Here is an 11,263-nt window from a genome sequence, read left to right as displayed (position 1 = left end):
GTACCTGCACGTTTCGGTTGAGGCTGAGGGCAGGCATGAAGACCCCATCCACGTGGCTGAAGGCTGTGGGGCCCTGCTGTTGCCCATTGATGAAGAAGGTCAGAGTGTGTTTGTTTAGGTCCAGCAGCACACCCACAGTGGCCCCCTTGCACACACCGCCTTCAGTCCTGGGAAGATAAACCAGGAAAACCTATCATCACACCTAGGTCATGATGTGACAGTAACTCAGGACAGCTTCATTCAAACCTAGCCACCAAGTGTGTGTGTGTGTGTGTGTGTGTGTGTGTATGTATGTGCCAGCCACAAGAGAACACAGCTCTAAGGGACCAAAGCTACTCAGCCCCTTCTTATCCACAGCATCTGAGACCTACATGCCTTTGAGCTGGGAGGAACTTTAAGTAATAGACCTGGAAGACTTTTCCTAGAACCCTCTGTGCCCTTCAGCAGACATGCCCTTCATTAACTAAGGGTTCCCTTGACATGACCTTGTTCAGCCCTGGGAGGAAACTGAGTCCTCGGTTAGGATTGAGCCAGGGGCAGAAGTGAGAAGAGACCCTGACATGAACTCTTTACAAGGACCTGGTGGGAAGAGCAGGTGTCCTGGAGGTGCCTTAGGGTCTGGTGGAGAAGCGTCCAACAGACTGGGCAGTCAGTGCGATTCTAATTATGGCCACCAGATGGCAGTAGTAACAAGTCTGACCTGCCAGTTTTCCATGAACTCACCCCCTACGATCAAGGTCAGGTCTGGGAGCAGGGTCTGGCTTCTGAGAAAGCTTTTGCCCCGCAAAAGCACCCAATGCATGCTTGAGTTCATTACTGCCACCATCAGAATGTCTAGGTACTGGGCTTGCTCAAGCACACAGGCATGGAACTGGTAGGCCAGGGTGGTCTTGGCCTCTTTGTGGGTTAGAGGTGGAGGGAGGTCACCTGGTAAACCTATATCACCTGGTCGGCCTCATCGCTTATTCTGCAGTACCGGGCCAGACGAATTTACTTGGTTAACCTGCAGTGCCTGCTAAGTTCCACGGCCCAGCTTGAGAGTCTAGCTGCTGCCCCTCCCACAATCCTTTGGAGCAGAGGACATTACCAGTGAAAAGATAGTGATCAGGTAGGGGGATCTGAGGGTCCTCAGGCAAGTTCCTGGCCAAACTAGACTTGGTTTTCCTGGGAGAGAAGCTGGGTTACTCGTTGTGAAGAGAGCAGTCAGAGCTGCTTGGAAGAGCAGCGAGAACCCAGGAGCCCTGGTGGCAGCCCTACCCTGCCAGGAGCCCAGGGAGGTCAGCTCCTTGGGATTGGCTTCTTTATGCTTTCCCTGCGGCAGCGCCAGGGTCATTCCAGGCAAAGCAGTAGCCGTGGCAATGACTCCTCCTCCCTCTGCGGGAAACAAGTATCCCATTAGTGTTGCGCAGTGACTCAGGCTTAGCAAGAGGGTTGCAGAAAGAACTGGAGCAAGACCAGTAAGAAAACCGCAAATTAAAGCTCTCAGTGGAAAGGCACTACTGTGAGGCCAGCTGGGGGACAGAGAGCCACTGAGCCAGAACTGCCTCCTCTCCCCCACACCATCAAGTACTTTCAGTTGTGACACAGGCAAATGGTTCACACTTCACCTAGTCTTTCTCCAAAACCCCTGGAACTACAGAACAAAGTGCATAAAAAATGGCTCCTCCGGCTAACCGACCGGAGGAGCAGAGGTCCTGAATTCAGTTCCCAGCAACCATATGATGGCTCACCCATCTGTACAGCTACAGTGTACTCATATGCATTAAAGAAAGTAAGAAAGAGAGAAAGAAAGAAAGAAAGAAAGAGAGAGAGAGAGAGAGAGAGAGAGAGAGAGAGAGAGAAAGAGAGAGAGAGAGAGAAAGAAAGAAAGAAAGAAAGAAAGAAAGAAAGACAGAAAGAGAGAAAGAAAGAGAGGAAGAAAGAAAACTTTTTAAAAGACAGCTCCTCCCCCAACACCTGGGACAATCAGAGAACCTTGTCCCCGCCCCTGAATCTGCGGGCTAAGTGGGGGTTCAGGGAGCACGCACCTGTTGGTATGGGAGTTACAGTGCATGAACCAGCTGCGGTTGTTGTCCACGTACATGGCCCAGGCCTTGTCATCCTTGCCTAGCATCATATCTTTGACCACGCTGGCCCTGGCCACTCCGAAGGCTGGGTCCGGGTGGTTGTCATAGCGGTCCACGTGCAGCTCCCAGTAGTGCACGCCTTTGGAGAAGGCAGCTGTGCCTAGCACCACCCGGTCATCATAGCTGCTGCAAGTAGCCGTCTGGTTGTCATTGGATAAGATGATGTCCCGATGGCCAGAGTTGGGGTCAAAGGTGAACCAGGCCACTGGAAAGGAAGAAGGCAGGTAGAGCAGGCACAAGAATCTCTGTTTCCTGCCCCTCTTATCCCCCCATCTTTCCCCCAACACAACACACATTTTTTCTGTACAGCCAAGGTGACTGATAGACTTAGTTGCTTCTAACAGAGTCGATTCATTGCCGCCAGTGGTCTATGTGGGATACACACACACACTCACATATACACAGTCACACTCTGTGCTGATTGGCTTTTGTCAACTTGACAGAAATCTAGATTATCTGGGAAGAGGGAACCTAGATTCAGAAAATGCCTCTATAAGATTTGCCCAGGGGCTGGAGAGATGGCTCCGTGGTTAAGAGCACTGACTGCTCTACCAAAGGTCCTGAGTTCAAGTCCCAGCAACCACGTGGTGGCTCACAACCATCCATAATGAGATCTGATGCCCTCTTCTGGGGTGTCTGAAGACAGCTACAGTGTACTTACATATGATAAATAAATAAGTCTATGGGAGTATTGTCCTGACTCAAGATTGACAGGGGAGGGCCCAGTCCACTGTGGGTGGTGCCACTCCTAGGCAGGTGGTTCTGAGTTATATTAGAAAGCAGGCTGAGCAAGCCAGCAAGCAGCAGCCCTCCATGGCCTCTGTTTCAGTTCCTGCCCTGACTTCTACAGTTGTAAGATGAAATATATCCTCTCCTCCCCAGGTTGATTTTGGTCATAGTCTTTGTCACAGCAATAGAATCCACCCCCCCCCCTTCCCTGCTCTGTGTCTCTGTGTTGCCCAAGTTTTCTTCCACAGATCCAGCCTTGCTAGGGAGCACAGACGTGCAGGCCGATTGGCCCCACAGCCAGGTCTATTCCCTGGAGCTCTGACTCCTACCATCTCCTCAAATGGCCCAGGTACTGTTAGAGGTGACAGAGGAAGTGTCTATCCATGGCCCACCCTGTAGGTAGGAGATTGAAACACAAAGAGGAGACAAGATGTGGCCAAGGTCAAACTCTTAAGCCCCATAGAATGAGGACACTGGCTTCTTCCTGCTCCTGCCCTGCCCCCACCCCCAGGATATGGGCAGAGAGGCAGAATGCACGGCTGAGGGTTGCTCACCGTCGGAGGTCTGCAGGACCACAGTCTTGCTGTAGGGCCCAACACCAGAGGAGTTGAAGGCTTTGACTCTGGCATTGTAGGTGCTATTAAAGTGCAGCCCGTCAATGGTGCACAGGGTCTCCTTGCCAACATACACCTCCTGAAAGAGCAAGGACACTCACTCGGCCACAGAGCTTCCAGAAGTTCCCCTCACACCAACTGGAGTACCAGATGAGAGAAGTTCCAACCTGTGCTGTTTACCTTCATGGGGCCTCTCAAATTGCTAGCCCCTCTGTCTCAGGGCACCAGCAAGACAGGGCTGCAGGGGTGAAACTATCCTAGGATGGTCCCCAAAAGCACTCTGCCTCCACCATCAGACTGCTCTCTGCCTCCACTATCAGTGCTCTCTGCCTCCACCATCAGACTGCTCTCTGCCTCCACTATCAGTGCTCTCTGCCTCCACCATCAGACTGCTCTCTGCCTCCACTATCAGTGTTCTCTGCCTCCACCATCAGACTGCTCTCTGCCTCCACCATCAGACTGCTCTCTACCTCCACTATCAGTGTTCTCTGCCTCCACCATCAGACTGCTCTCTGCCTCCACTATCAGACTGCCAGAAGCCAAGGGGATGCCTACAAAGCTTCCTGCCCCTGAGATCAGCATCTTCTTCTCTGTGACCCTGCCTCTGCTGGCTTCTGGTTCTCTAAGATGGTGAGCTTCCTTGCACCAGATCTTTATTTTCACTTTCTAGGGTCTTACTTCATTCCACATTCACTTCTGGACGGTCTGTCCTACTAAGCCTCAATATGTGCGGATTTGTTTTAACAAGATGTTACTCTGCAGCCCAGGCTGGCCTCAGACCCTCAATTCTCCTGCCTTAGCCTCTCAGAGCTCAGATTCCAGGCAGGAGCCACCACACCTGTCTAGTGTCCCTTTTCATGCGTCTTCATGAACCAGAAGTTTGCCATGTTTTGAAAGAGACCACCTTCCACTGCAGAAACATGCTGCCAAGGTAGGAACCTGCCCAAACCCTGATGTCATAGTCAGAAAGGCAGATTAAAAAAAAGAAAGCCCGGGGATGGAGAGATGGCTCAGCGGTTGAGAGCACTGGTTGCTCTTACAGAGGTCCCGAGTTCAATTCCCTGCAACCACATGGCAGCTCCTAACCATCTATAGTGATATCTGGTGCCCTCTTCTGGCCTGCAGGCATACATGCAGGCAGAACGCTGTATACATAATAAATAAATCTTTACAAAAAAGAAAAAAGAAAAGAAAGCTCAGCAAAGAATTGTGTGGGAAGCTGGTGTGGTACGGGCTAGCCTGTGCAAAGAGTGCACGTGTAGGCAGTGCTTTCTCTGAGTTGTCAGCCCACACCTGTGTGGATCCTTCTGGAATTCTCTGACATACACTTCTCCCTGAGGCTGTGGCCACCACCACTGCTATCTCCCCAGGAAGTGCTCTCTCCCGAGGGCCCAGGCTGGCAGACTCTCTTTGTCTTTGTAGTCAAGGTGCTTGTCTTAGGGCAGCGGCCTCACAGGCCTGTCCTACAGGGTTCTCAGACAGCACAGGCCTCCCTGGAAACTGCCCTTGACTGGCAGCAGCTAGCTCACCCGGAACTGCCCTCCATCGCCATCATCCAGCTCCAGGATGTAGCCTTCGGCAGGGCTGTGGGTGAATGGCGGAGTCCTCCAGGCCAGGGTGACGCTGTTGTTGCGGGTGCAGCACTTCTCCAGCTGCAGCAGGGGTACAGGTGGCACTGTGAAGGGGATCATTCTGGTCAGCACACAGAACCCTCCTGCAGACCCCGGGCTACCCCGACCCATGCAAACCCTTGGGACCTGTGGCACAAGGAAGGAAGTCCTCTTTTCCGTCTGCCCACCAAGAGCAGGGGTTGGCTCCCAAGTCATGTGGCACACCAAGTGACCTCAGCACGGTCCGTACCGCGCATGTTACATGTTGTATGGTCACCTGTGTGGGCTCAGATGGCAGACAGCAGGAAACCAAGTGAGAGTCAGCCCGTGACTCACACTTGAGCTGGGAACGGAGGTGCTATGGCTCGAGTTTAATGACCCTCAATGGTGTGGGTTCCTGCCTGCCTTAGACCATTTATGTTCCTGGATGAAAGACACACACTCAGCCTTTATATTTCAGCTGGGCAGTTACCTAACGACCATGCTGTCAGAATCTCTCTCCCAACAATAACTCAGGGTCACTACTTACCAATTTCCACGTTCCATCTTGGCTGCTCTTGACCCAGTTGAGCAGCCCTGTGGGCCGTGTTCTCTTGGCCCCTTTACATGGCGGCTCTGCCTCTCCCTCCTGCACTTTCTTACCCTTCCATGGCCGCTCTCTCTTCTCCTCTCCTGCACACACTTCTAAGACATGTTGTCTCCTCTCTCCTCTTCCTCTTTGTCCCAAGCCTGGGAACCCTAAATCGTGCCTCTGTCTCTCCTCTACAGCTACTGGCTGCTGGTGTCTTTATTTACCAATCAGAATTAACTGGGGGTGGGTTCCCAGAAGATAGGCGCAGACCCACTTCTGCAAACAGTTTTGGGGGGAAACAATTAGCACCAGAATACAATCAGCTACACCCCTGTGCTTGCTCCCCAGGATGGTACTACAGGGAGATGGTAAAGCCTTTAAGAGGTGGGGACGAATGGTCACCTTGGTGGTGTGCACATGAAGGAGATAGTAAGACCCTGGCTCTTTTCTCTTTCCCCTTCGGTGCGGGGCTGGGTTCTACCGTGATATGCTTGCCACAGGTTCAAAGCAACAGGCCAATCACAGATGACACCCCCCCACAAATCTTTCATCTTGTATAAGTTGATCATCTCAGGTGTGACAGAAATATCAGGTGTGTCACTGATACAGGAGAGGAATAAAGTGCACAGGCGGTTGGAACCTTGATGGTTGGAGCCCTGCTTTGCAAGGTCAGGGGACTAGACCATGGCACCAGGTATGACCTCAGAGGGCTGGATAGCCAACCCATGGACCCAGGAACTGAATCGGGCATGCTCTGAGCTCTCTAAAGCCAAACAGGAGAACCTGAACACCTCCCGGCTCTGCTCAGGCTCAAGGGGGTCTAGACGGAGACACAGACCACTCCAGCCTGATTTAGAAGGGGAAAACGGCAAGACTTGTTCTATAAACTTGTTCTATAAACTTGTTCTGCGGGTCTCTTCTTCATTCAGAATTAACTTATTATTCTCTTTGGGGCTAAGGTGAGTCTGTGTCAGTGACTCAGTCTATCTCTCCCTCTTTGGGCTGAAGGAGACTTTTGCCACCCGCTTATTCCTCCCCTAAAATTCAGACCTACACTCACAAGTTTCTTGCCTTGGAGCCCCCAGTTCCCAGGACTACCTTCCCCAGCCACAGCTCCCACCTTGCCCCCACCCCCACCCCCATCCCCACCCGCCCACCCCCACCCCATGCCAGGCATCTGCCCCTTGCAACTGTGTCTCATTTACTCCTGGGCAGGTGGAACTTCCAAACCTTACCCAGGGGCAACTAGAATGGGAGCGACCCTCAGGATGGCCTGAGGTCAGCGACATGGCTCCCACACACAGCACTGCTTGCCTTCCCTTCTGAAACAGCCCTGGGCATCTTGGGGAAGATGGTGCCTAGGACAGGAGCCCAGTTCTGGCCATTCTTTGTAAGCTCTAGACTAGCCAAGTTGCTGGAACATCAATGACCTTGACTGTGGGTCACTGTCAGCTCCCAGAACCCAGTTCCCACCGTCCTCCGCTTGTCCTCCCTGCTCTCCCTGACCTCCATCCTCCACTTGTCCTCCCTGCTCTCCCTGACCTCAGAACAGAAGTCTCTTCCTGCCCTGGGGCCCTGGCAGCCCTGCCCTCTGCCACCTGCAAAGCTTTTCCCTGTAGCTTCTCCTGCCTTCTTCCCTTCATCCTTTGCTTCCTTTCTGCTCCTTCCTCCCCTCCCTCCTCCTCTTCCCTCCTCCCCTCCCCTCTCTTCTTTCCTCCTTCCCTCTCTTGTTCTTCCTTCTTCTTCCCTCCTCCCCTCCTTCCTCCTCTTCCCTCCTCCCCTCCTCTCTCTTCTTTCCTCCTTCCCTCTCCTGTTCTTCCTTCTTCCCTTCCCTCCTCCCCTCCCTCCTCCCTCCTCTTTCCTCCTCCCCTCTCTTCTTTCCTCCTTCCCTCTCCCTCTTCCTTCCTCTCCTCCCTCCTCTTCTTCTCTCCTCTCCTTCCTCCTCTTCCTCCCTCCTCCCTTCCCTCCTCCCCTACTTCCTCTCCTCCCTCTCCTTTTTTCTTTTCTCCCTTCTCTTCCTCTTCCCCTCTTGCTCAGACTACAGGAGGATGCTGCCCTTGTTCATTCTGCTTCCTATCCTTGATCCTTGGGTCTTTGAAAGGCAGCTCAAGTTCAGCTGCGGCTCACCCTGCCTGGTTAGGACCTAGGATCCTTATCCTTCCCTCTGCCACCCTGCATGACCGGCCTCTGTCACCACCATCCAGCTGCCCTTAGCCTGTGTGCCCCTTGGGGAGGCAGCACCACTAAATGGGTCCGATCACGGCTCACCCCTACATTTCATCTGGACGAAATCCAGCTGGTGGATGGCTTGCAGCAGTGGCTCGCTGTCCAGAGTCAGGTCAAATTCCGCAGATACTTTGGGCTCCAGGGCACCTTTGACCCACTGCTCTTGCGAGGTTTGCACGCGCTTGATCAAGGCGTCTGAGATCTTAAAGGGAGCAAAGACAGAAGGGTTGGGTCTGCAGATGAAGAGCTGCCAGCCTTTTTGGGGAAGGGCTCAGCTTTGTCTATGGCTCCGTGAAGGGAAGAGGAGGCGGACTGAGCCTGGACCATTGAGCAACAGCCAGGTTTAAGTGAACCCTGACCACCTAGACAAGCTGGGTTGTTTCAGCCACAGTTCATCCACACAGGCATGGTGTGTGTGTGTGTGTGTGTGTGTGTGTGTGTGTCTGTCTGTCTGTCTGTCTGTCTGTCTATGTCTCTCTCTCTCTGCCTCTCTCTCTCTCTGTCTGTGTCTGTGTTAGAGTTGGCAGCAAGCTATATTATGAAGTCATGGTGGCTTCAGACATGTAAACATATCCGTCATACATCTGTCTGGCCAAGGCTCTCACTTTGCAAAGTGAAACACGCTAGCCATTTGTTCCTGAGTGTGAAGGAAGTCCTTCCCACGTCCCCAAGTTCTGGAGCCCATGTCTTTCCTCCCCTCAGCTATTCCACAGCTCCCTCTGCAAGTCCTTGCCTGACTTCCTGTGTCACACCTGTGGCTTTGTCTTCCTTTGCTGCGAAATCCTGCTTCTGAGAACCTGCACAGGTGTCCCCAAAGAGCCATGATGCTCTGCATCTTCTGCTTCTTTTTTCTCTTCCTCTTCCTCCTTTTCTTTTTAGATTTACTTTTTCTACACATATGGATGCTTTGCCTGCATGTATGTCTGTGCAGCAAGTGTGTGCCTAGTGCCCAAGGAGATTAGAAAAGGGCATGAGGTCTCCTGAAACTGGAGTTATGGATCCTTGTGTATCACCACGTGGGTGCTGGGAACCAAACCCAGATCCTCTGCAAGGGCAACAAGTCTTCTTAAATGCCGAGCTGTCTCTCCAGCCCCTCAGGTGCCCATCTAGAGAGTAAGCAATGGGGCCCATCACTCTCCCACAGGTAGACTGACACATGACCATGTTTCTAGGAATGCATGTCCTCTGGTTAGCCTAAATGCTGGAGCAATGGCCCCAACAAGACTGCACCCTCTCTGTGGGAGAGTGGATTCTGCCCCTTGCCTCTCTGTGCAGTCTGCCCAGCTCATTAGGCATGGACTGTATTCCCACCCCTGGGAGGAATACTGAAGCATGGCACTTAGTCCCTAGAGATGATGCCTGCCTGCTTCTCCCTTATGGCTAATGCAGAATTAGAGTTCCTTCTAGGGAAGGTCAGAGCCATGATGACAGCCCAAGCCTTCTGTCCTCACAGAGCAGAGGAGAAGCAATTCAAGTCCCAACCTAGGAAGAACAGAGCCTAGAACGAGAGCTGGTTCGGAAAGAACAGGGGGCGTTGGCGGAAGAGGCGTGGTCTGTGGTAGTCTCCCAGGGGATGCTCACCTGCAGGAACCCGGAGGGGTCGTCCTCCTTGATCACCTCCAGGCAGTACTCCATCAGGCCCGTGGACTGGCGTAGCTTCAGGGTGCAGTGATTGATCTGGTCCCAAACCATCTGCAGTGGAGACAGAGAGAGAGAGCACTGAAGAGTCCACTTGTGAGAAAAAACAGCCAGGTTACAACAGCTCATGAGTGGGTGCCTGAGCTCGGAAGGGCAGTGTTGAGCTGCCCCAGGCACAGCTACCACTCTACTCTGCTCCTCCATTTTATAGTCATTGCTGGGGAATTAACAGATCCACTTCCAGCCAGGCCCACTCAGCTTCCTGAGCTCTGAGCAGCCAGGCACACAAAGGGCATGGTGGCCCCCATGATGCAGCCAGTGTCCTGTTTGTCTCAGACTTACCACTGATCAGGGATAGCTTGGGGAGTTGTCTGTACCCCCTTCCCAGTACCCACGGTTCCTTTCCAACATATGACCTTTTTTCTTTAAAGTGCTACTTTGTGAGCCAGGTGTGGTACTCAGGAAGGCTGGGATGTATACTGAGTTTGATAGTTTGCGGCCACCAAAGACTACATAGCAAGTCCCTACCTCAAAAGACAGATACCCTAAAATAGTGTTTTCTGAGATGGGGATGTAGCTCAGTTGGCGAAGTGCTTAGTTTAGCATGTCCGAAGCACCAAATAAACCCATTGTATGTGCCTAGAATCCCAGCACTCGGGGAGTGGTGTGTGTGTCTGTGTGTGTGTGTGTGTGTGTGTGTGTGTGTCTGTGTGTGTGTGTGTCTGTGTGTGTATGTATGTGTGTCTGTGTCTGTGTGTGTGTGTGTCTGTGTGTGTGTCTGTGTGTCTGTGTGTGTGTGTCTGTCTGTGTGTGTCTCTGTGTGTGTGTCTGTGTGTGTGTATGTGTGTCTGTGTGCGTGTGTGTGTGTGTGTCTGTGTGTCTGTGTGTGTATGTATGTGTGTCTGTGTGTGTCTGTGTGTATGTATGTGTGTATGTGTCTGTGTGTCTGTGTGTCTGTGTGCGTGTGTGTGTGTGTGTGCATGTGTGCGTGTGTGTGTGTGTGTGTGTAAGCAGCAGTTTCAGCAGTTCAAGGTCATCCTCAGTTTGAGCCAGCCTGGGATACTTGTTTGAGGCCAGCACAGACAACCTGAGACCCTCTCTAAAAGAAAAAAAAATAGTGTTTGCTAATTGAGTTAGATGCCTCTAGCACAGAACTCCTTGGAACTATTCCAGAGCATTCTGAGCCTTTGCCCGAGCCAGTAACTTAATGCCAGATAAAGAACAGGACTCAATGTTCCTTGGCAGAACCTGGACACACTCACTGCCAACTCTAGGTGCATGAGATATCAGAGTCTGAAGAAGGAGACAGAGTGGAGACCCGAACCAGGCCAAACTGTTTCTGTCACTGTCCCATGAATTAGCCAAGACGAACAAAGATTCCCCCAACCTCCCATCCCACCCCTCAACAGACCCAGGAGTCAGAGCAAATGGGAGAGGACAGGCTGATTTGAAGGCAGCAGGAAGCTGCAGTCTTTGGAGATTGCTTGAGACTCCCCTGCCTCCTGAGTTTAACTGGACCAGCCAACTCAGAACCACATACAGGCAGCGCTGCTTAAGGTAGTGCCGTCCCATGTTGGGCGCCAATGACATAATAGAGACGGAGAAAGAGGTCACTTGGGTCTCACCTTCAGCTTGTGCTCCCTCTCTTTGGTCACCTTGGTGAGCAGCTTGGCTTTCTGCCGAGTCAGGGCATCCACCAGGGCGTCACACTGAGCCACCAGGCAAGCTTCATAGTCCAGTCCATTTTCC

General features: G+C 52.4%; 1 protein-coding gene across 2 annotated transcripts in view; it reads right to left on the bottom strand.

Moving 5' to 3' along the window:
- Trim67 (tripartite motif-containing 67) overlaps positions 1-11,263 on the bottom strand; it is a 43,397-nt gene that overhangs the window by 6,448 nt on the left and 25,686 nt on the right. Inside the window, exons 3-9 of one of the 2 annotated variants that reach the window (XM_006531139.4) lie at positions 11,140-11,262; positions 9,458-9,568; positions 7,919-8,078; positions 4,999-5,144; positions 3,410-3,548; positions 2,028-2,331; positions 5-167 (exon numbers count right to left, since the gene is read on the bottom strand). In XM_006531139.4, the coding sequence (XP_006531202.1) occupies positions 5-167; positions 2,028-2,331; positions 3,410-3,548; positions 4,999-5,144; positions 7,919-8,078; positions 9,458-9,568; positions 11,140-11,262 (1,146 nt within the window). The remainder of the gene's footprint in view (positions 1-4; positions 168-2,027; positions 2,332-3,409; positions 3,549-4,998; positions 5,145-7,918; positions 8,079-9,457; positions 9,569-11,139; position 11,263) is intronic. The other variant, NM_198632.2, reaches the window with a different exon arrangement.

The sequence above is a fragment of the Mus musculus genome, chromosome 8, assembly GCF_000001635.26.
Source record: "Mus musculus strain C57BL/6J chromosome 8, GRCm38.p6 C57BL/6J".
Lineage (NCBI taxonomy): Eukaryota > Metazoa > Chordata > Mammalia > Rodentia > Muridae > Mus > Mus musculus.
Note: the sequence above shows the minus strand (reverse complement) of the source record. Positions and strands in the feature narration are given on the sequence as shown.